Below are 26,053 nucleotides of genomic sequence, written 5' to 3'. Positions count from 1 at the left end.
CTTCTATGTCCACTTCTTTCCCCAGGATTGGGAAGTTCACAGACAACACTTTTGTGATAACAACTCTGTCCCTCTTCTCCTTCTCTTCTCCTTTTGGTATACCCATTATTCTTAACAGGCTCTCCTAATGGAGACTGGTAGCTGTTGCAGGATTTCTACATTTTCTAAGCTTGATTTTCTTTTAAGTAATCTCTACATGCAACTTAGGGCTCCAGGTCACAACCCAAAGATCAAGAGTCAGATGCCCCACTAACTGAAGCAGCCAGGCACCCCAGGGTTTCTTCATTTAAAAAAAATATAAACCTTAGTTCTCTTCACTTCTACCTGAATCATTTCTAGATTCCACCTTTCAGACCATGTATTCTCCCTTCCACCTCATCTGCTCTATTTCCAATGTTTCTAATGCATTCTTCATCTCATTTACTGAGTTCAGCTCCAGAATTTCGGTTTGGTGCTTTTTTAGAAATTCAGTCTCTTGGGTAAAGTACTTCTTCTACCCATTCGTTTTATTACTGAGTTCACTGAATTGCCTGATTCTCTTGTATCTTGCTGAATTCTGTTCTGACAGTTATTTTGAATTCTCTATTACTTAGATCACAATCTTCTGTAAATGTAGGGTTGGTGGCTGGAGAACTGTCATTTTCTTTTAGCAAAACCATATTACCATGATTTTTCATGCTCTTTAAGGAGATTTTCCTCTGTCAAATAGTTTGAAGTAGCCAACACCTTTTGTGTGTAGGTAAAATTTTGTTAACTTTTTTTTTTTTTTAAAAGATTTTATTTATTTATTTGACAGAGATCACAAGTAGGCAGAGTCAGGCAGAGAGAGAGGAGGAAGCAGGCTCCCTGCTGAGCCGAGAGTCCGATGTGGGACTCGATCCCAGGATCTTGGGATCATGACCTGAGCCGAAGGCAGAGGCTTCAACCCACTGAGCCACCCAGGCACCCAAATTTTGTTAACTTTGATTCTAACAGTTCATGGGTGAGAGGTTAGAGGCCGTTCTTTAGTATTACAACAGATGGCAGAAGAGCACAAGTTTTTGGTTGCTCTTTCCAGAGTAGCCCTGGTGGCTGTATAGACCAGGCTTAAAGAAAAAAAAAAAAAGTAGGAGGCTGGCATTCTGGAGGGGCCAGTAAGTACTAAGCCCTTGGGCTTTGGGTGTGCCCCACACTCCAGGTGAAGGATCCTCAAGTTCAGAAGTCCCTCAGACCTGGGAGTTCTCTTGCTGAACTCTCAGGTCAGACGGTGCATAAAGTGTTTCTTCTTGTCTACCTCTCTCCCTTGCCTTTTCCTTTCCCCCACTGTCCCCTCCTGGTCACAGATGTCCTACTTCAGAGGACCCTGCTCTGTGGCTTCATAAATATGGGGTCCTCCAGCCACAGCCCACAGGGCCAAATAGACTTTCACTCACCCCTTTCCACCCCCACCTTCTCCACCACAGGAATCACAGGTGAGCATTACCACCACTGTAGAAGCCAAGGTAACAGGCCTCACCAAGCTGCCTGGGCTCTGGTCTCCATGAGGCCCAATCCACAGTCCTTCAAATGTAAACATGGATGGATATCTTTGGCATCTGGTGTGCTGTGCAGAGGAACCTTTGTTGGGTTTTGGAATCCTACTAGTTGTAAACAGAAAGGGGGAGACAAATGGAAGGACTCATTCTGCCATGATGCTGACCTCACTCCTCCCAAGAATGATGGTTTTAACCATTCTTTCTGGTTAAAACCATGGCAGCTGGTGCATTTGTTTCAAAGGATACCTCTTCTTTTGTGTGGATAATTCATATCCCATCCATACCTTCCTTTCCTCTCCATTTCAATGGAAATATACCCATAGCCCATCTAAACGTAATCCACTGTCATAAAGGCACAAGCCATATGGAAGGAGGAGATGAACATGTCATATAATGTATTATCATGTAGAGTATTTAAAATATATGCACAGATCCCAATGAGTATATTTATGGCTTTATTGTTTTTTTAAAATAAATTTGAACATTCCTCCATTACTGTTTCCCATATACTGTGAGAGCATACAGTTCAGTTTAGATGTTTATATCAGCCTGTGTCCAGTAAGGAGGCAGAAGCCACATCAGTCATTTTAACGGGAAAATCTGATAGACAGAATTATTAAGAAAGAGAGGAGAAGGGAATTGAGGGAATTTGGAAGAGGAGGTGAACCATGAGTGACTATGGACTCTGAGAAACAAACTGAGGGTTTTGAAGGGCCGGGGGGTGGGGGGTTGTAGGAACCAGGTGGTGGGTATTAGGGAGGGCACGAATTGCATGGAGCACTGGGTTTGGTGAAAAAAACAATGAATACTGTTACGCTGAAAAGAAAGAAAAAAGAAAAAAGAAAATTAAAAAAAAAAGAAAGAGGTAATTAATTATGAATGAGATCAAAGAGAACTCTATGGAAACCAGAAGTAGAAGGTACAGGAAGCTGACATCACCTCTAGGGCTGAGGTAGAGCATCCAAAAAATGGAATACATTTGAAAGAATATGACTGACATTCTGTTTATTGGACAAGGTGGGACCAGAATCCCCAGGAAGGAAAGAAATTCACCAACACACTGCAGACCAAGCCTGTTGAGCAGGAAAACTCTCACTAGAGAACTGGCAAGATTCCCTGGGAGGCAGCTCTCTAGAACACAACCTGCTACAATGCCATACTCACTCACCCAAAGACAAGAGAAGCTAAGTCTTCTCCAGGCCACTGTCAGTAGCATCATAAGATCAAGGGGGAAAGAACACCAAAAGTAGGACACCTAGGTGGTTCACTCAGTTAAATGTCTTCCTTCAGCTCAGGTCATGATCCCAGGGTCCTGGGATCGAGTCCTGCATTGGGTTCTCTGCTCAGCAGGGAGTCTGCTTCTCTCTCTGCCTGCCACTCTCCCTGCTTGTGCTCACTCAATCTCTCTCTGACAAATACATAAATAAAATCTTTTTTTTTTTAAACACAAAAAGAGTCCTTTCCGCTGCTGGGCCACGCGTCGAGCCGACATTGAGGCACCCTTGTGATTCGACCTGATGCGCCCACCTTCGCAACATCATGGTGGCGTACTGGCGACAGGCTGGCCTCAGCTACATCTGGTACTCCCAGATCCATGCAAAAGCAGTGAGAGATGCACTGAAGGCCGAGTTCAAAGCATTTACCATCTCAGGGTTAGCTGGCCAAACCCGACAGTGGGCTAACTGAGAAAGGCGGTGCCAAATGTGCCACATGGCAAAAAAGAAACATTGATGACATTCAGTATCAACAAGTAGAGCACATACAGGGTAGATTTGAATCAAAAGACAATGAATTGATAATGGGCATATATCACACTTTTAGCTCCTCAACTTCCACATACATCATTTACTCACATTGGAACTTCCATATATCAACACAACAACTCCACATTTTCACCCATCTACAGGGCTACACTTACAAGTGAAAAAGTTCCCACTCTTTCCCCAAAATGGAACAAACAGGCAGTCTCAGGCATTGAATCAGTTGTATTTATTCCTTAAGTTCAGCCACACTCATTTGACTATTCTCTTAACCAAGAGACTATATTTTAAATATCACCACTGACAACTTGCATAAAATCACACTGGTAAGAAGGGACAAGGAAAATATATTAATTAATACAAATGACACATCTACATGACAAGAAAGAAAATATGCGAAGCAACTCCAGTCCTTTTCCTATTTTTGGTCACAGGCAGGAACTGAGATCTGTCACCTCCTTCTTCAACTTCCAATTCCGTGTCTTCTCATCTTTCCCAGAAATACAACAGGTCGGTGTTCTCTACTTCAGGAGCCAAAAAACCTTTATTTACTAATGTCTGAGTCCTCATCAGTCTGGCTTCCTTGTATTTCCTGTGAATTCCATCGACCTTTACAATTGGACTAGAAGAACTGAGAAGCTGTACATAGATTCTGGAACTGTGCTCATGGTCAACACCGTTCTTCATTTATCTCTTTATTCTGGTAGCAGTTCTGTTCTCTCCAACTGTTGTTGACTCACAAGGGAACCCAAATTCTCATCTTCCCACCCCTGAATTAATGCCGCACTAGTATTTCACAAAAAACCAGATATTTACTAAGGTTTGTTAAGATAAGTATGTCTCATCCATTCCAGAATACGAAGCATGTACAATGGAATAGTACACTCCACTCTTCTTCAAGTCCATTAGCCATACATTTATTCAGAAATGATCAGAAGGGCAATGTTTTTTAGTCATAGTGCACATTTCCTAAATTAGAGCTGGTAACCACCCATAGCCTCTGGGTTCATCTGCACAATTCAAACTATATAAAATAAACATCATTTAATTCTTCAGAATAATTCAGACCTCATCTCATTTCATATCAAAATAATATGAAGATTCCATGAGATAATGTTCATGATCAAAAGAAACATGACTTCCAATAGCAAAATTCAGCCAACCCCATTACAGCTGAAAAAGTCAATATTTATCTTCAAATACCTGAGCATAAGGCATGAACCACCTATTCTCATAACCACACCCCAGCAGTCTACACCCAGAAGAGAAGGGCAAGACGCCCAACCATTCAGGACTAAATTCAGAGGCTATTACTCCTGGGAGTCTGCAGCTCCCAGAAAAGCCACCATGAGGAATCTGGGACAGTGTTGGAGCATTATGGGGACATAGCTTCTGGGCCAAAGGGAAGCAGTGGAGATTCAGTCCCTGGGAGATCACCATCAACACCACAGCCTGAACTGAACCCCTGTCTTGAGAGGCTTTCAGGCTCCTCTGAAGAACAAGGAGGGTTGTTAACAGTTACAGGGGTCTGCACAGGCCCACCCACCCCAGAGCAGATGGTCAGGGACACATCTCCTGACCTCAACCTGAAGTATGGAAACAGAGTCTCAGAGGAGGAAGCGAGAGGGAAGGAGAAAATGTGGGAACCATCAGTCATGTTGTAGAATGAGACATCCCCTTCCTTCAGGTCCAGGAAAACCCCTACCCTGTGGGGAACTGGCACAAGGAGTTCTGAATTATCAGGGAGGGAAAAGACTTTCTTCTCATACCCCCCCACAACCCAGAACCCCTTTCCTGGGGATTCCTGGTACCAGCCTTTCCTCTCCACATCTCTCCTACAGACCCCCAGTGCCCACTCACTTCTTTCTGTATTCCTGATCTCCACCTCCCAGTAACAGCACCCTGATGTGATGCCTTCATGACCCAAGACGCTATAGGCTTCATCTTCTGTGTCCTTGGGTGAGTCCTTGAAGGTCACACTAGTCTTGTCATCAGAGATGGCAAGGGTGGAATGGGCAGACTCTGGATCCAGACTGACAGACACTGAAGAGACAGTTGCCAATCATTCAAGGACTTGCCCTACCACATACTAAGGCACACAACTACCACCCCACCCCCAGACACCTAGCTGCATGCAGGGAGGAGCAAAGCTCCTGAGATGAGAGCCTTCTTTCTCAAGCACACAGCCCTCCAACCAGAAGAAGTAAGCATAAGACTGATCTGGGGGTTAGACATGTCACAGGGCCCTTGAGGGCCAGACTGGACTCCAGCACTAAAGAACACCCATTTATATACAGTATCAGTCACAGCCAGTAATCCCAGCTACATGATGTTCACCGCTCCATCCCACCCCACCACCATTGATGATGCCAGCATCTGTATGACCACAGCAAGCTGAAGGAGATGTCAGAAGCCATGGGACAGCTGTAGGAGCACCCAAACAACTGAAGTAACTCACAGGCCTGGAACTTCTCCTTCCGCCAATCTACAAGAAAACCACATTGCACAAATGTGAACAACAAACTTGAGAGACTTGAGACTGTACAAAGCAGTGTGGGTATATATCCTCTGAAATACACTGAACCAAGAGTTATAGGGAAAAATGTTTTGGAAGCACTCACCTGCTAAATTTATTTTTCACACACATTAATTCTATCTCTCTCTCTCTCACACACAGTCACACATGTGCACACACTCTCTCACACAACCACCCCCATCATGTTATAATATTCCCATGAAACCCAAGCCATAAGAGTTAACATCACTAAGAGACTGGATACTGACCAAAAAAGAAGGCTCTTTGCACAGATTTCATTATCAAAATAGACTTTCTCTATCAAAATAGGCTTTCTCAATTCCGAGCCACACATCCATCCTGAAAGCTAAGTTTTCTTGAGAAAGAACTGAGGAGATCATAATTTATGAGGGCTCCATTTACTTATAAAGAACTGACTGAACTGAACTTGTATGTTGACTCAAAACCACGGTAGAGGCAATACAACTTGTTGGTGCTGCACTTGGAGGAGGAATCTCAGTCATGGGTGAGGAGAACTCAGGATATGGCACCAGGGAAACCTTGCCCCATCAAGAGGTAATGGAGAAGATTCAAGGAAGGAGAAAGAGAAGTTCAAAGCAAGAAAGACCTACATCTAGTGAAAGAAAGTAATGTATTTGCTTGCCTGTATATGGAGTATTGCAAGGAAAAACATCTCTGTGTGTAAGGGGAAACCCAAAAACATTGGGTCTAGACATCTGCTTCTCCTTATAATCACCTAGAGAGATCAAAAGCAGCAGGAGACACTGCATATGATCAGCCCCCAAATACAGCTGTGTCCTATGCCCCAGAAACTGTGAATATGATTGGCAGAGAGGACTTTACAGATGTGAGTAAGATTAAGGAACTGGAGATACGAATGCAGCAGGAGTGGAATAACAATTTCTCCAAAAACCTAGATGGAACCTCAAATCCAATTATCCTAAGGATCATATCAAGCTACCCTCTATAAAGTGAGGACCTGAAATGAGCAAGAGAGGAACACAGGGGTCCCCTCACTCAGTGACGCAAAGCATAAACTCCTCCAACCTTCATACTCCTTTTTGGGAAGAAGAAAAGAAGCTAACTAATCACAGCAAATGTATATCTGTCATAAGGCCCTGAAAAGTCTGCACCAGTAAAGCTGTGACCTCCAAGAGGACAGACTCCAGAACAAAATTAGAACAATTATAAAATAAGAACAGGACACATTCTTGAATATTTGGTGTCAAAATGGGACCCCTATTCTCCCACAGGTTTATTCAGATAAAGTAGAACGTCCGCTCTGTTAATTTCTTATACAAACAGATCACATGAAGTGGGTGGACATGTCACATTTTGAGAAAAGGGAACTCTACTTGTTCTTCACTAGGACACTGGCTGACAGCAAACTGTACATTTCTATATGACAATTGACACAGATTAGCAAAGACCAGGAATCAGGAGGAGGAGAAGAAGGAAGAGGAGAAAGGGATTTGGTGTTCCATTCTGAGACTCCACAGTGCACCCAGAGCTATGCTGTGCACTTCCGTGGTACAAGCGCATTCTTCACCTCATTCCACAGCAAGCTTTTCATTAGAAATTATTCTTCCAATTTCATGAATAAGATCAGATCAGACATTTGTTCACATCACATTAAGAGCCCTCCTATGTGATATCACCTTACACCAGTTAGAATGGCCAAAATTAGCAAGACAGGAAACAACATGTGTTGGGGGGGATGTGGAGAAGGGGAACCCTATTCCACTGTTGGTGGGAATGCAAGTTGGTGCAGTCTCTTTGGAGAACAGTGTGGGGATTCCTCAAGAAATTAAACATAGAACTTCCCTATGACACAGCCATTGCACTCCTGGGTATTTACCCCAAAGATACAGATGTCATGAAAAGAAGGGCCATCTGTACCCCAATGTTTATAGCAGCAATGGCCACGGTCGCCAAACTGTGGAAAGAACTAAGATGCCCTTCAACGGATGAATGGATAAGGAAGATGTGGTCCATATACACTATGGAGTATTATGCCTCCATCAGAAAGGATAAATACCCAACTTTTGTAGCAACATGGACGGGACTGGAAGAGATTATGCTGAGTGAAATCAGTCAAGCAGAGAGAGTCAATTATCATATAGTTTCACTTATTTGTGGAGCATAACAAATAGCATGGAGGACATGGGGAGATAGAGAGGAGAAGGGAGTTGGGGGAGAAGGGGAGGTCAACCATGAGAGACTATGGACTCTGAAAAACAATCTGATGGTTTTGAAGGGGCGCGGGGTGGGAGGTTCGGGTACCAGGTGGTGGGTATTATAGAGGGCACAGATTGCATGGAACACTGGGTGTGGTGCAAAAAATAATGAATACTCTTATGCTGAAAATAAATAAAAAATAAATTAAAAAAATAATCACCCATTTAAAAAAAATGCCCTCCTATCTGAAAGTGTTGATTCTACCCTTACAAAATAAAAAGAACATATATAAGGTATACTTAAAAACTCAGGCATTTCAATCCAGCAGAGAATGGGGTGATGCTAAAAGAAGACTATTTAATCCACATTTTTAACAGATAAGCCCCAAGATTCAGTGAGGCTCTCTAAAGAGTTTGCCTCACACATCTGGTCAACATAGACTCTTACACTACTGGATCTCCATTCTCTGTTTTCACAGGCTGTGTCCCTGATCATAAATAGAAACAGCCAGGACAAAAAAGGCATGTGTTATAGATTCAAATGGCCCAGATTCATAACCCACCCCAGTGATAGAGGGTGCTCTGGATAACCTTGCATTGCATTAGCAACCCTAGGATCACTCTCCTCCCCCAACTACTAACGGAAGGGTGAGATGGCCTCATTATCAGAAGCAAACCCAGTTATAAAATTACTTCAAAACACCTTAAAATAATTATAAGTCTTTTCAGAAATCTCTCAAACATGCGTCAAGAAAGTTATTACTTTTTGCACACCCAATAACTTGCATGTCCTCTGTATACTTCCCACTCTAACCACCATGGCTGTCATTTGTGGTGTTTCTTCTACCCAAAGCCACCCAAAGTGTCTCTTCTACTCTCAACCACCCAGAGTGTCTCTGAGAGGAATCACAGGCTCTCCACTTCCGTCTCATCTCCTTCTCTCTTCTCCAATCACCTTTTCTTTCCCTGATTTACTCCCATATTTTCTCTGGTAAACAATTTTCACTCCTCTGAGCTTCTCCTATTGCCATCGTCACACATTGCTCCTAATAAATCTAACCAGTACTGAGCCCATCAGGTAAATCCAAAATTCTCCTAAAAGGAGAGATAATGGTTGTGAACAATTATAAGTTACTGTCCTTTAAAAAAATAATTTCTTAACACTGTAATACAAAGATGTACATAGGATTTTGTATATAATGACAGTATCTCAGTATTTAACAAACCCACTATCAGGACTCCCTACACATCCTGGAGGCTCTGGATCTGAGAATCAGAACAGCTGACCTAAAGAAAACTACTTCCAAAACAACCATGGGGGTTTAGAGGAAGATACCTGGCTTGGACAAGGAGTCAGAGCATGCAGAAGCAAAATGAAGACCATCATTCCAGAGAAACAGCAAAAACAAACAAGCAAACAAACCAGGAAAACCAAAGGAAGGTCCAAAAAGAGGTAGGAATTTCAGGGTAAAATGGATTCAGAAACAAGGATCCCTTAAGGAAGACCTGAGTCCTAAGCAGGAAAGCTTGATTTCTGAAATCTTCCAGAGACAGTAAATTCTAAAGTACAACGTCAATGCCATGGTCCAATTGCCCTTACAAATGACCACTTTGTTGTCACTGGACCAACAAAACTATCCGCTGAACAAGGTGTGTTCAGAGGGTGTTGCTAATTCTAACAGCAACCTACAGTAGAGAATGGGTCAGAATAGAGGCAGATGTGTGTTCCCAAGGACAGTCCCTGTAGTCTTCAGAAGGACACAACAAACATAACAAGGAGATCAGGGACACCAACCCCATCTTGGTGTGGGGTCCAATGACAGAGAAGGTGGCACGTGGGGGCTGGGAAGGTAAAGCCAAAGGAAACTGAGTCACTTACCTGCATATAGCTGTGCCTTCTTCAGGGCTGAAAGGGAAGACACCCTGGTGAAACATAAGCCAGAACAAGTCTGCATAGCATTGATCTACTGGCACATGACTCCTCTCTGTGCTGCAGGTGATACTATCAATAGAGTAAGGAGAGAGGCCAGAGAGGAGATACCCTCCTGACATGGGCAGACAATAGGATGTTCTGGGAAATTTTCTGGACCACCAGTCAGAGAGCCAGCATTGGAGGCTGAGTTCCATGCTTGCCAGTTCCTGCTGTGTGACCTTAGCCAAGTTAGTGTCCTGAGTCTTAAAAACCACAATATTAAAATAAAAACTCTGAGAAACAAACTGAGAGTCTGGGAGGGAAGGGGGGGTTGGGAGCTTGGGCGAGCCTGGTTGTGGGTATTATGGAGGGCCCAATTACATGGAGCAATGGGTGTGCTGCATAAACAATGAATTATGGAACACTGAAAAGAAATTGAAAAAAAAAAGATACATGTAGTTGAATAGTAAAACCATCAAAATGACAATTAAATTAAAAATCAAAAGCACTTTTAACTCTTAAACTTCTATTCTCATTCAGACAAGTAGACTTAAGAGTCAACCAAGAAAAATAATCTTAACCAGAAGAGACAAAATTAAAAAAAAAAAAATTCAGCAGAGTCTAAAGAGACAAATGAAAAGAACGTAAAATTGAACGATTGATTATAACATTAAGAATCTCTAAGGTGAAAAACCTCTTAGATGGAGAGGAGAAGGGAGTTGAGGGAAATTGGAAGGGGCGATGAACCATGAGAGACTATGGATTCTGAAAAACAACCTGAGGGTTTTGAAGGGGTGGGGGGTGGGAGGTTGGGGGAGCCAGGTTGTGGTTACTATGGAAGGCAGGTAGGGCATGGAGCACTGGGTGTGGTGCATAAAAAGTGAATTCTGTTATGCTGAAGAAATTTTTTAAAAAGTTATTAATTCAATTTTATGCACACAAGCATTGCAAGACCAGTTATCTATATGCATTTGATTTTCTGAACAATAAAAGAGATAAAACTTCTGTGGAAACACTCAGCCCATAAGAGTCAGGTAGCTTTCCTGGGGCCAGTGGAGAATTTTAATCTCTAAAGAAATTTTATGTTTAAAAAAATTGGTAGCAGTGTGGGAGGTACTCAGCATAACTACAGCCAACATTTAAATCTGTTTCTTCTTTTTTTTATGGGGTACAGGGGGATTCAACAATAAGTCTAAATGTGCATTTCAAATAAATTTTCAATAAAAAATAGTATTCCTTCAAAGAACAATACACTGTGTTCAACCATTCTTGATTACCAAAAGAAAATGCATAATACTAACAAATTTCATCCACAGAATTTTTCTGAAATGAATCCCAATATTAATTGCATCCCCAAATAAATAAATTTTCATATTAAAAAAAACACGCAAAATTTTTATCCCATCTGCTTTCAATTGGCTTTAAAGGTCAAAAATTATACAATGTATATGTTTATAAAAAATAAAAAATTAAAAATTAAAAAAATTATACAACATATGAAAATATTTTGGGGAATAAAGTATACATTATTCCATGAATGTAAGAAATCATTATTACATCCAATGATTTCCAGGAAAGAGAGATATGGGAAATAACAGAAAAGGGGAGATGAATTAAGAACCAGGATGTTAGGTGAGCTCTAGGGTAAAAGTGTCCAAATGTTCTCCGAAAACACAACACTGGACCACTGACAACTTACCACCCAAGTTCTGTCTATCCTCTACCCAATACTTTGTGATCAGTACCTCCAGGAACTGCAGAGAAAAGACTCTCCCATGATGGTGTTATGTGGAGGGAACACACTCCTAAATTTAATGACCCCATTTATTTACATAGTTTCTCTAAAACATTCCAGAGTATTCAGGTTGACTGAGAACCAGTTGCACTGAAGACTAAAAGGCTACAAAGAAGATTGAGAGACAAGATGGCGGGGAAGTAGGAGGAAGCGCCTTTTCAACCTGTACCCTAAAGTGAGCTGATTACCTACCAAAAAACTCCGATCACCCATGAAATCAGCCTGAGATCAGAATTATACACGTCTGGATCTCAACAGGGGCAGAAGACAACTGTGGGCAGGTAAAGTGGAATGGGAATGTCAGACTGATATTGGAAGATAAACAAAAGGGGGAGGAAGCCACCAGAGCGACCCATTGGAAAGTAATACCCCTAATAGGAGAATGCCCTGCATCTGGGGACCAGCATTAACTTGGAAACTGGGTGAAAGCACTCCAAAAGAGTGCTTAAAGGATCGCAGGGGGGTAACTGTGGGAATCAGGGCGGCAAGGGACAGGGGCTTAAGTCCCCAGGCCCAGGACAGTCTCCCCTGGCACTGAGCCAGAGAGAGTGCAGTGGAGAAACCAGGTGTTGGTCCCCGAGCCTTCAGCGTGCCTGAGATTGCATGGGGTCTGGCTCCTGTGAGGGGCTGGGAACCACTTCAGAGGGCAGAACGCAGACCCCTGCTATGGAGCCTGAGACACGCGCGCCCCAAGGGGGAATTTAGATGGGCTCTGCAACAACCACAGAAGAGCAGGCTGAGGCTTCTCCCTGAAAGGGAGGTCAGGGTGCAGTTTGCTTTCCTCTAAGCCTACAGAAACCATCAAAAGCATTCACGGCGAGAGAGAGAGAGAGAGAGAGAGAGAGAGAGAGAGAGAGAGAACGAGAACAAACACAAAAACCTCCAGAGAACAAAAGCCTGAAAAGACCGGTTTCCTCAGAGCCCACCCCCTTGAAGGGGGCGGGGAGGACTTAACTCAGGGAACATCATTGACTGAAAACCCACGTGGCAAGCCTCTCCCCCAGAAAACCAACCAGGAAAGGAAAAAAAAAAAAAAAAAAAGACTACAAGAGAACAACCACCACTACTTCATAGGACAACTTTTATTTTTAATTTGTTCCCACTATTCTGGCTCAATTTTTTTTATATAGATAATTTTTTAAACTATTTACCATCATAGTAGCTGTCCAGTACAACAAATTCCATAACAACCTTCTAACCTGAACTTTTGGATACATACACCTGTGTTTTTCTTTTGCATTTCTATTTAAAAAAAATTTTTTTTAGTTGAGTTTAGTCTAGTTTATAACTTTTTTATTTTTATTTTCTAATATTCATATAGAGTTAAAAGGCTACAAAGGAGGTGGGTAGATCAACCAAGATGCACGACAGACTCCAGTGACCACCATCATTCCAGGTTTCAAAGCACCGTGTGCGAAAATATAGCCCAGATGGCGAAAGCCCATGGAACAAGTTCTGCCTCTGGCCAGTTTCCACTTCTGCACCAGGGACAGGTCCTCATGTCTCTGCATGAAACACAGAGGGGGCACTATGGCTTAGGGGACAAGAGACCCAAGGATATCTGGACAGTCACTCACCGGCCAGGTAAACAGATTTCCTCCAGTCTGCAAGGCAACACAGGAAATGGGTGAGCTAAGAATCAGTATGTCTCCTATAAATGTGACACAGAAACTTCTGGGAAAAGGACACAACATACCAAGATCTGCTTGGAGTTCATCTGAAAAAAAATTGAAAAATACTCTTAAACTCCCATCACTAAGAGCAGCAAAGACTGCACCTGGAAAACCCACAAGAGCATCTATATGTCTCCATGAAGATCTAACTCCAGACCTCTTGAGCCTCCACAGCCCCACCTGTCCTCTCTGATCCTCCTCAGCCCCCTGCTCCTGGCCAAGGGCCCTACTGTCCACTTCTCCTCTGCACCAGCTTCCACATTGTCTGCCTTGGCCCTGTCCTGCCTTACCTCTGGCCTTCAGTGCCTCCTCCTTTATCCACTGGTCCTCCTCCTTTTCTCTGTGCAGTTTCTCCAATTTCTGCATCTCCTGGAGCTTTGCAGTATGTTCTCTCATGATGTAGAAGACAGCCCCAAGGTGTAGGAGCATCAGCACAGTCAGGATCACCATGAAAACTGGCTTCCAGGGAGAACTCCGAGGGAAGAAGGGTTCTGTGCCCAGCCAGACACCCCATTATGGCACTGCTCAGGACGGCCAAGCCCAGCACACACAGGGACCCCCAACCAGACCATCCCACCCTTCTAGGAGTGGGAAGTAATACTGACCTGGTATGAAAATGGCCATTGCCTTCTCCTGGCCCAGGATGGGGTTGAGGACTGAGCAGGTCACATTCCCTGAAGAGCTATCCCTCACCACAAGAGCGGTCTCTATGGTGAATAGCCCTTCACTGTCTTGGGCTTGTGTCTCAGAGAACATCAGGAACTTCTCTCCGCTGAGAGCTCTCCACTGCACTTGGGGCTTTGGGAACCACCCCGAGGCCATGCACACAACTCGGACCCCGTCCTCCTCTGGCCCTGTGATGTGCACTTGAGGGGCAGAGCCCACACCTAAAGAGAGAAGCTGGAGAGCACAAGGAGGCCACCCAGAGCTCAGGGATTCCAGCAGAACCTTCCTGTACACAACTCCAAGGGCAGCAGTGCATTTTGGGGGCTCTTTGGGGGGGTGGTCCCTACAAGGATTAATGTAAGGGATCCTGCCATGGGGAACAGAGAAAAGGAACATGGGGACCTGTGGCAGGGCCAGAGGGCAGGCACGGCTCCCCAACCATGAGGGTGGGAATTCCATCACCCAGAGGATAGAAGGAGGAATTTCATTCCATGATCCATCTTTCTCTGCTCTTCTCAACTCACACACTCTCCAGGGCATCTGTGGGCACACCCACTGCCACTCAGTCATCATTTCCACCAACCTATATATCTCCTGAGCTTGCTCCCTAATATCCACATCTCTTGTTTAGCTGTGCCAGGATTCCTCACAGATGCTTCAGGCTCAAATCCTGAACTAATTCATGTTTGGCCCCATCTGTGACAGGATAATGAGGAAAATACCCCCAATCTTTCAGTCTTCCTTACGTCCAGCCAGCCCTCTGCCACATATTGTTAATGCCTTCACACTCTGCTTCTGGGCTCCAACCTGTGACTTGACTCAGCCACTGAGAGTTCAGGGAATGGGACTCTAGCAGAGGTTGGAAACTGCTTGTGCCATTGCCCTGTCCTCTGCCACAGGACAGACATCTTCAGGCTAGTGCAGCCTTTCCAGCTAAAGCTGTCCTAGATCAACCAACAGCCACCTGGACAACACCAGCTGAGCAAACCCAGCTAAGGTTCACTGGCAGGACAAAATAGATTTAAAGTAAGAGGCTTATTGTCCCTGTTGAAAATAGGGAAAGAGAGTCCCTTCCCATCCTTTATTTGTAACATTTACTTGAGGAAACTTTTCATTCTGGGTATTTTCTTTATTCTTTGAAATATATATAAGTACTTTAAAACAAACAAACAAAAAAACAAATATGCCTTTTGCCAGCTCTGTTCCAAGAACGTGTTTCTCAAGGAACCGTGAGCCCTCTCATTGAAATGCTCACACCAAGAAAGATAGCCCTCTCTCCCCCTTCTCTGCCAGGGTAGGAGCCTATCCTCAGTGGGCACCTTGATCCACGTGTAAAATCACTGCCTGTCATCATGATGGGAGAATTGGGAATAAATAAATAAATAAATAAATAATACACTACTGTAAAATACACTACTGTATTTGTCTGCAAAACTCTTCATCTCTCCTTCTATTCTGAATGATTCCCTTGCTGGATTCTTGGCTGCAGATTTTTTTTTTTTTTCCTTTTAGCACATTGAATATATCACACCACTCCATTCTGGCCTGCAGAGTTTCTGTTGAAAATTCCACTGAGTATATGTGAAAGTGTTGAATCACTATATTGCATACCTGAAATGAATATAACACTCTGTGTTAACTACACTGGAATTATATTTCTTTTTATTTTTAAGGTAGGAGAATTTGGTTTTCCTTGGAATAAAGCCAATTAGCTAACTTACATGCTCACCCAATTTCCAGCAAATATAAGATGCACCACCTAGGACAAATTGTGCTGGCAAATCCAGCTACTTGAGGGCTCATAACTGTTGATCCTGAGAACATATATAGAATGAGCTCTGTCTGCATATGGAAAAGATGAGATTTCTTCTGTCTTTGCATTTCTTGATAGAATTTCTGTGATGCATAGCACATTATAGTTAATGCTAATTTAATAATAGAACGGAGCTTTCTTCCTACTGTCTTAGAGACAAGATTCTGAGTTAGAAGATTATGGGTTTTTTTTTTTGATTGTTTTATTTGCTTTTCTTTTCTTTTTTTATTTCTTTTCAGCGTAAGACTATACATTGTTTTTGCACCACACCCAGTGCTCCATGCAATATGTGCCCTCCTTAATACCCACCACCTGGCTCCCCCAACCTCCCATTCCCACCCCTTCAAATCCTTCAGATTGTTTTTCAGAGTCCATAGTCTCTCATGGTTCACCTCCCCTTCCAAATTCCCTCAACTCCCTTCTCCTCTCCATCTCTCCTTGTCCTCCAAGCTATTTGTTATGCTCCACAAATAAGTGAAACTATATGATAATTGACTCTCTCTGCTTGACTTATTTCACTCAGCATAATCTCTTTCAGTTCCGTCCATGTTGTTACAAAAGTTGGGTATTCATCCTTTCTGATGGAGGCATAATACTCCATAGTGTATATGGACCACATCTTCCTTATTCATTCATCCGTTGACGGGCATCTTGGTTCCTTCCACAGTTGGGCGACCGAGGTCATTGCTACTATAAACATTGGGTTACAGATGGCCCTCTTTTTTGCTACATCTCTATCTTTGGGATAAAGACCCAGTAGTGCAATGGCAGGGTCATAGGGAAGCTCTATTTTAAATGTCTTGAAGATGAAAGACCATTCCATGCTCTTGAATTGGAAGAATAAACATTGTTAAAATGTCTATAATGCCTAGAGCAATCTATATTTTTAATGCCATTCCGATCAAAATTCCACCGTTATTTTTCAAAGAGTTGGATCAAATAATCCTAAAATTTGTATGGAATCAGAAGAGACCCTGAATTGCTAAGGAAATGTTGAAAAACAAAAATAAAGCTGGGGGCATCACGTTACCTGATTTCAAGCTTTACTACAAAGCTGTGATCACCAAGACAGCATAGTACTGGCATATAAACAGACACATAGACCAGTGGAACAGAATAGAGAGCCCAGATATAGACCCTCAATTCTACAGTCAAAAATCTTTGACAAAGCAGGAAAAAATATTGAGTTGAAAAAAGACAGTCTCTTCAATAAATGGTGCTGGAAAAATTGGACCGCTATATGTAGAAGAATGAAACTCGACCATTCTCTTACACCATAAGCAAAGATAAACTCGAAATGGCTAAAAGACCTCAGTGTGAGACAGGAATCCATCAGAATGCTAGAGGAGAACATAAGCAGTAACCTCTTTGATATCAGCCACAGCAACTTCTTTCAAGATATGTCTCCAAAGACAAAGGAAACAAAAGGGAAAATGAACTTTTAGGACTTCAGGAAAATTATGTTTTTAATTATATTTCCCCTATGTGACCGAAGATTTATGAGTAGGACCTGTTAAGATTAGCCAAACACAGCCCAGATGAGCTGAACTCCCTGAATGCCAGATTAAATACATGTTTGGTGTTACAGGCCACTGAGATTTCTATGTCTTTGTTACACAGCATTATGGCAGCAATCTGCAGCTTACACATAAAATCAATATTTCTACCACTAAAAAACCGATTTAAAAAAAATCTGTGAGTACCTGTAGTCCCTTCTCTCCACGCCTCCAAACTGTCCTTGTCCCCAAATCTTCTCACTCAGTTTACTTTCCAAACCTCTCTGATGCTGGAGTGCTCCTTTCTTACCACACTGCCCCTACATGAATGCAGGGGGCCATCCTCTTCACCCCATAACTACATCCAGGCCTCCAGTCTTGCTCACCTTCCATACACGCTCCATTACAGCTGCCAAAGCAAACCTGCCCTCACACACCTCGCTCCACTGCTCTGTTGAAAATTCCCTCAGCCCTGCATCTAAATGGCATAAGAGCACATGAAGCCTCTGGTGTTCTAGTATTACCACCCCCACTACCCTGCAAACAAAACTCCTATCCACTTCCTCCCCAATCCCACCATCTGTACTTGTTAGGGAGTACACACTCCATTCCCAGGACAATTTGGTTGACTGCTCAGAACCACAATCACCATGCTGTGTATGCTCCACACAGATCCATCAACCAGAAGGCCATTTCAGAACACTGTCTGCTTCACTCAAATGTCTGCTCAAGTGTGCGTTACTTGTGGGCTTCTCTTGATAAATCCCTTCTCTGTCCACCTGGACTAGGAACACTTCTATATTCCGGAGACTCACCTCTCACCACCATCCTACTCACCTCCACACCAATCATGTGGCCTCTCTCTCTGCCCAGAGTCACCAGCCACACTCCTCCCTCAGGTTTCTCACATTGTGTTCTTCTGCTTGGATCTCTCACCCCTAGAATATTTATTTGGCTAAGTCTCTACTCATCTCCATCTAACATTGTCTATAACCTATATATTTGGCCATTTACTGTCTGTATAATAATATAAACTCTACAAGGCAGGGATCTTTATTTGTTACACTGAGCTATCCAGGTGCAGAGAACAACAGCTATCATGAATCAGGAGTTCTATATATTTATACTGAATAAATGAAGAGTGAAAGACCCTCCTTTCCCTCATTTATACAAATGGAGGGCTATTAACTTGGACCCTGAGGTGGCTCTGAATTCCAATACTGCAGGTCTCTAAATATTGATCAGCAACCCACCTGCCACCTTCAGTTCCACATTGGCCTCTTCATAGAAGATTCCCATTCTGAAGAAGCAGGTATACAGACCATTGTCGAAAGCCTGGACGTTGTGGATGAGCACAGCCGCATCCCCCTGGGTGAGGAAATCCTTCACCAGTGAGGTTCGCCCTCTGTACTGAGCCAACTGCTCTTCTGTCTGCTCCCGCTGGTTTTGATAGATGAACACTGCTTCTGAGAACTTGGAGCGGAACCACCGCAGCTCCATATTCTCCACATCCATGGCCGGGGACACACGACATGGCAGTGTGATGTCCCCACCCAGCACTGCCACAATGGGTTCCGAGGGGCCAATCACCATAAAGTCTTCTGTGGACAGAGACATAGGACTGAGAAAGCAGGAGAGATGCAGGACAGGGAAGGGAACATGCTGTCAGGAGGGAGGCCCTGACTGAGGGACTCAGCTGTGAGAACTCCTAATGGGTCAATTTTATCCTAAAACAGCTTTGAAACACAGAAATGGTGTTAAGAGACTCCTCAATAGCCTGTGCTCCTGACTCCAGGCCCATCCATGAAGGATGCTCTGACTCAGTGGTTCTAAACTTCCACAGGCATCACTATCACCAGGAAGGCCTATGAAACACAGATTACTGGGCTCCACCCCCAGGCCTGCTGGTTCAGTAGATTTAGAGTGGGTCTAAGACTGTGCATTTCTAAGGAGGTGGTGAGAAGCTGATACTGATGTCCCAGCGACCATACTCTGAGAACCACAGCTCTAACCTGCCTCCTCTTATGACACGACTGAAAACTCACCAAAGAGCACTACTGTGGCCAAGTGGTAACATCCTACTCATTGCACCACACCTGGAACTTCCCAACACCCACTCCTAAAGTTATTGTTTTTGCCCACGTCTTTCTCTTCTACTGAGTTATATGTGTGCTAGAAACTAGACCTCACAGCTACTTCCATTAAAACCTGCCTTCACTCCATTTCTCACAGGACCCAAATCACTACCTGTTCCCAAAGAGGGTTCATCCCACTGCCTCCAGCCCCTTGCAGGCCTTGGTCATCTGAGACCTTGTAGGTATGTCACAGGAGGACACTTCTGCAGGACAAACACGACCAGACAACCAAACACTGACTTCTCAGTCCTGTGCTACTCAAATTTGGCTGAGTCACTATCTGTCTCACCTGGGGGGTGACAATTACTAGTCTCAGTGTGACATCCTCTCTCCAGTCAGTGTCTGTGAACCTTTAAAGCTGGAACCAAAACCATGTCCCTCCTCTACCAAAGCACTTCAATGATTCTGCAGTTGCCCAAGTGATCCCATGCCCATTAAGGAAGACCCTCCCTGCTCTCTGATCCCAACTCCTGCTTCTCTCTCCCTCATTCACTCTGCTCCGGCCAACGCTCACCTCCTCTGCTCCATGAACACCAGGCCCACTACCAGCTTTGTATGGCTGCTCCTCTCTGTGGATAACCTCTTCCCATGGGCTCCAGACAGGTTCCTCCCACCTCCTCCATGTCTTTAGTCCCATCTCACTGCATACAGTGACCACCTAATGTAGCACTGCTGCCTGGCCACTAGCGGTCCTGCAGCCCTGACTGCCCCACCTTGTCCCATGCTCTCCACTCCTCTAACAGACATAGATTGTACAGGGTTGTGGTATTCAGTGCTCACTGTCCCTGCCAGAAAGTAAGCTCTGTAAAGATAGAGACTGTCTGCTCTGTACACAGAATAGCACCTAACATGTACTCAGTACCCTATAAATATTTGTGAAATAGAAGTACCAGTAAAGCCAGGAAACAAAAAACCAATAAAGGCAGGAAACAAAAAATAAAGAGACAATTATTTTCATACTTTTCATAGTGAAATCCACATTTTTTACTTTATAAGACATAAACTCGTTAGAGAACTGTCATGCTCCCCTGCCCTTACATTGTGGTTCTGGGATTCTTCTTATGTGTTTAATTTCAAATAGCAGTTGGGGATCTCCAGAATCTGGGTAGAGCCAGGCCTCCACCAATAGCCATTTGTCTTGATGGAGATGCCAGCAGAGCTCTGGGGGCTCTCACCCACACCAGGGAGACACAGGGAGGGGTGTCGTTCTCGACCCGCAAGAACGACCCGCAGACGAGGTTGAGTGGCAAACTTCTTTATTGTCAGTCTTCTACATATCTTGATCCGGGAACCCCGCTCCTCAAATTAAGCCCCTTATTATAGTATCAGTAGTTACAAATGCCCAATCACCATATCACGCGATTCACCTAAACACCAATCAGAAGGATTACTAGTGACCTTAGCCATGAGCATGTGAGATGCTCGTGAGCACCTACGTGACTCCATAGGTTTCTATTGTTCTACAGATCTTGTGCCTTTCCCAAAACTGCAGGTTAATCATATACCCTCCTTGTGACTCCAGGCATTGAACGTGCGTCGTCCACGAGCGCACCCATTATCTTTGGGTTAAACATTCACAGCCCCTCCTCCTCAGGCATATCCATCTACGTGACTCCCAGCTCCTGCTGCATGGCTCCCCACATCTCCCCCTTTTTTATTATTTATATGGCAGGGATCGTGCCTGTCTTAGGTTGCCAATCCTCAACACGCATGCTTACCCGTCATCGGGTACTCCCCCTGGCCGAGGAGCCCCTGTCTTAGGTTGCTATGGTGAGGGATCAGTCTTACCCGTCTTTGGCTACCGATCCAGCATACTAAGCCATATTTGGGGGGAGGTACCAGCTCCAGAGCCCACATACATACGTGAGTTAAAATTGTCACGCGTGTGGTAGACATATAGCCTGAGGAGGGAACAGGAGTCAGAGGGCAATAGAGCAATATTAATATACTAATGATCAAAGAAGGTAAGGCACAGATCGCAGCATGGTTATTCCAATACTTCTAATAATTTTTACTTCATGCTGCACCTTTTATATTATTTTTCTTCTTATGCTTTGATTGTATCATATGTAACTGAGCACAAGTTTTCTTTTTGAAGTTGGACCAGACCTTTAGAAATCCTCCTCCTATAAGCAATAGACATAAGATGATTCCCAAAATTCCTACTAGAATCCAGAAGGTATAATGTAAAATATTTCCTGGGTTAAATCCCTGTAAAGCATCTTTTAAAGTAGTCAAAATACGACCAGCCATTTTTGCTGGATCAGATATATCTAATCGCGCATGCCCAATGGTAGTGATTTCTCGTTGTAACTGTAAAAGATCTAGACTAACATTAGTATCATGCCAAATTCCCCGCAAATGGTTGTGTACTTTTTCTAATAGTTCCTACAACATACCATACATGCGTCAGGGAAGGAAAGTGAGAAAATAAAGAGCTTACAAAGTTTTAAGCGTCAGTAACAAACATGAGTTAGGGTGAGAAGATTGCACTCTATGCTGAGCCATTTAAAGAAGGGCTTGAAGCTGGGCAGTCTCTTGTCTCGACCACAGTTGAACTGGCTCTGCCTTCATGGGAACAGGCTGTAGGACAGTTATCGTCACTATCATCACCATCACCAGCACCCTCCACAGGTTCCACTCCGGCACCCAGAGTGGAGCAGGCGCATCCTGTGGGAAAACACAAAGGGAACCTCGGTGCCATCTAAGCACCGGGTCGGGTTTGGATAATTGGCCTTGCAAGTCTCCTGCCCCTCTCAGTGTCTTCCAAGCCCTGAGGGCCGCCGTGGCTATCTGTTGATACACCGCAGGGGGGTATGTACTCTGCACTTGGGCCCCGAGGTATGGCCCCGTGCCTGTCAGCATTTCCAAATTCCATTGCGGGTTACCCGCGGCTGCATTTCTCCGTGCTGTGTCCAGACAATTGTCCTGATTTTGGATTTTCCATTCTAGATATTGTCCTCCACTTAATATCGCCCTGGCCAAGTTGGCCCAATCCTCGGGAGCGAGATAGAGTGCTCCCAGCGACTCCACAAGGGAGACCGTAAAGGCTGCTTGGGGCCCATAGCTGCTAACTGCCTCCTTCAGCTGCTTCACCAACTTAAAATCTAGTGGCTGGTGGTACCTCTGCTGATTCTGATCTTCTAACACTGGAAAAAAACCTTTCCCCGGGCCAAGGACCTCTCTCCAATTCTCCGCGGCGCAGCCCGAACAATAGCACATCTTGGTGCAGCTGGGCTTATAAGGCGGGGGCCACTCATGGGGTGGCGCCGTGGGGCTAGAATGCGGAAGCGGCGTAACTTTCGTTTTTAATTTCGATTGTGCCATAACTGCGGCTTCCGCCCCTGTTCTCAGCTGCGCCATTACTTCTCCCTGCACTCTTAACTCTCCTAATAGTTTTTGCAATTCCGCCTCTTTATCCTCAAGTTGTTGCCTTATGGCTCCCAAGTCTGTCTGGAGACTGGGAGATTCCTCCTTCTTGTTGTTTGCCTCTATCTTTCCTAGCTCTGACATCCCTTCTGAGCTTTCGCTTTCAGGGTCAGAGTCTCGGGAGGAGCCCTTACGGGATTCTTCTTTCACTTGCAAAAAAACTTCCCCTCCCTGTAGTATTGCTCGCTGCAGGGGCTCTCGGGGGGAATGCAAACATACTTTCACCAGGGACCGCACGGCGAGAGTCCCCGGGGATGTAGAGAGGCAGAGTTTTAAATCCTCGCCCAGGTGTTTCCATTGTGGCACATTTAAAAGCCCTTCCTCTATGAACCAAGGGGCAATTTCGCCGGCCTCTTTTAAGAAGGCACGAGCAGTCTTAGCCTTTAGTGGAGTTCCATGGGCTTTCAAAAGGTCTCTCAATGGACCTTCCATTTTATATCGGGCTAGTTCGTTTCCCATCTTTGGAAACCCTTACACCTCTGAGGAACCTTAAAAAATTGCCCACTAACAATAGTCCCCAGAGACTTCACCCCCGTCTAAAGACAGGAAATAGGCGCGCACTTTAGCTCGTCACCCTAGGGCCCTTTAGGGTGAACTTTCTCGTTGCTCTTACCCCAATCCTCGGTCCACGTCCAGAGTCGGGTTCCCGGGCTTCGGCACCAGATGTCGTTCTCGACCCGCAAGAACGACCCGCAGACGAGGTTGAGTGGCAAACTTCTTTATTGTCAGTCTTCTACATATCTTGATCCGGGAACCCCGCTCCTCAAATTAAGCCCCTTATTATAGTATCAGTAGTTACAAATGCCCAATCACCATATCACGCGATTCACCTAAACACCAATCAGAAGGATTACTAGTGACCTTAGCCATGAGCATGTGAGATGCTCGTGAGCACCTACGTGACTCCATAGGTTTCTATTGTTCTACAGATCTTGTGCCTTTCCCAAAACTGCAGGTTAATCATATACCCTCCTTGTGACTCCAGGCATTGAACGTGCGTCGTCCACGAGCGCACCCATTATCTTTGGGTTAAACATTCACAGCCCCTCCTCCTCAGGCATATCCATCTACGTGACTCCCAGCTCCTGCTGCATGGCTCCCCACAGAGGGGGAAGGGACACACTCACCTGCAGAGCCCCCAGCAGGCAGCTGCAAGAGGAGAAGCAGGGAGGGGAGATGGATGAGCAAAGAGCCCCTGCAGCAATCCTCCATTTCCTCAGAGCTGGGGAGACACAGGGCAGGAGGCAGGTGACACATCCAGAGAGGAGGCAGGGCCAGACCACAGCTCTGGGCCTCAGAGCAGACAGCATGGCTCAGGGCTGGCAACAGTCCCCAGAAGGAGTACAGCCTTTCTTACTGCTTAGTATGCTGATGAGGTGGGGGCCCCACAACCCTGATGCCAAGAAAGTCCTCCCAGCCCTTTGGAAACTTTCCCAGCCTGCTCTGCCCACAGGACAACACCCTTCCCGCCTCAGCACAGAGGCCTCCTCCATGTCTACATGAGTTACAGGATACCACAGAGGTCCAGGGACGCAAGGCATAGACTCAGGGTTCTCCCCATGAAGGACACACAAGCTCCTGTGTGCTGTTCTTCTGCTGCCTCCTAATTATGACCAGGGAATGACTGAGAAGCATGAGAAGACTGCATCCTCCTCAAGGACACTGTGGCTCCCACCACATGCACACTGTTCTGGGTCCTTTGATAGGTGAGTTCACCCTGATTTCAGCTCCTGCCTCCTGCAGCCCTTTTCTGCTCAGGGCCAAGGACGTGGACTTGCTCATAGGTGAAGCCAGACAATTCCCCATGAACGGTTAATCTCCATCTTCTCTATCTTTGAAGAGTTTCTGCCTCAGGATAAAGGAGCCCAGCAGAGCAGTGGGAAGCACAGGATAAAATGAGACCTGGTCAAACAAAAGGGCTTCAAACCACTGACTCTGAGGGGAGAGGGATGCAGCTAGAGGTCCTGGGAAGGACAGATTCTGGGGATGACTGCTAAGGTCTCCTCCACACTCAGCCACATGCTGTGGGAATCACCTGAGGCAAGTTTCTTGACCTGATCTGCCCCAGGTCCTATCTGCCATATAGAGTAATAAGATCTCATCCCACGGAATAAGAAGTATCCTATGAATTTATGTATGGAGAGTCAGTGCACATTAGAACAGTGCCTGCTCCTAAGAATGCTACAGCAATGTCATTAAGTGAATGAATAAAGTGTATCCCCCACGATAGTTGACAACTACAACTACCTCAGAGCCTCATTATTATCCAGCACCAGCCCTTCAGCCCCACCACGATCTCAGCGACCTCCTCCCAAGCATCTGCTCTCCACTTTCCTCTTCTTGTCCAGCAAGTGTCTTCAGAACACACTCACCTGCTTGAAAACCTGGGGCTTCTGGAGCGTCTCTAACTCATTACTGTGAGACCTCAGCCAGCCCCAAATCTGCTCTCAGAGACTACACATGCAGTTCACTGCTCAAGCCTCAAACCCTGCTCCAGATCCAGCATTGGTGCCACAGGCTACTCTTGTCTGAGAGGCAGCTGGTTTCAGGAGAGTGGAGAAGCACAGCCTGGCACAGGTTGCAGAGGTCTCAGCTGAACCAGGGACCTGGGACACCCAGCACTCCCTGACAGAAGAATCCTGCGCTGACTCCTTCCACCATTTGAAAGTGAAAGCTTATGAAACACAACTCTAGCAGACTCTGCCCTGCCCTTTTTGGATGGTGCACCCTAGTTATCAGCAAGGAAATAGCATGATCAGAGCCACAGAAACAAGGCAGGTACAGATACACGGACCCACTCTGCAGGGGGACACACAGAGACACAGACACCATACCATTTGTTGAACAACTGCCACTCTCCAGTTTGGCTAGCTTCTAGACCAGAAGCAAGGAGTGTGTGTACCACAGCCAAGACAAATAACTAGCCCTTTGCACAGGGCAGTTCACTACCAAAATACTCTATGTCAGTTTCTGAATACTAATGGCAGGAGCCTTTGAAAAGCACCCAGTGCAGCTGCTTTGCTTTTCTTCACCAGGAGATGACCCAGGTGCTCCCATAGCATGGCAACGGAAGGGTTAAGCCTGAGCATCACAGAATCTTCCAGGACCAGCTCCAGGACACTGGCCCTGCCCCAAGCTGAATGGACA

General features: G+C 44.9%; 1 protein-coding gene and 1 long non-coding RNA gene across 2 annotated transcripts in view; both read right to left on the bottom strand.

Moving 5' to 3' along the window:
* Positions 1-3,488: 3,488 nt before the first annotated feature.
* LOC116588965 (butyrophilin-like protein 1) lies at positions 3,489-25,607 on the bottom strand. Its single transcript, XM_032340746.1, is given in 11 exon segments — positions 3,489-4,792; positions 4,794-5,317; positions 5,733-5,759; positions 9,867-9,893; positions 13,272-13,298; positions 13,391-13,411; positions 13,658-13,858; positions 13,973-14,254; positions 18,596-18,943; positions 24,034-24,128; positions 25,279-25,607. Coding segments are annotated over 10 exon segments (1,878 nt in total). The 5' UTR covers positions 24,119-24,128; positions 25,279-25,607; the 3' UTR covers positions 3,489-4,456.
* Positions 3,489-26,053, bottom strand: part of LOC116588977 — a 29,023-nt gene continuing 6,458 nt past the window's right edge. The window contains exon 2 of the long non-coding RNA XR_004285137.1: positions 3,489-4,298. This is a non-coding gene — a long non-coding RNA (uncharacterized LOC116588977). The remainder of the gene's footprint in view (positions 4,299-26,053) is intronic.

Source organism: Mustela erminea, chromosome 4 (genome assembly GCF_009829155.1).
Source record: "Mustela erminea isolate mMusErm1 chromosome 4, mMusErm1.Pri, whole genome shotgun sequence".
NCBI classification, from domain to species: Eukaryota; Metazoa; Chordata; class Mammalia; order Carnivora; family Mustelidae; genus Mustela; species Mustela erminea.
The sequence above is the reverse complement of the archived record's forward strand: the minus strand, read 5'-3'. Positions and strand labels throughout refer to the sequence as shown.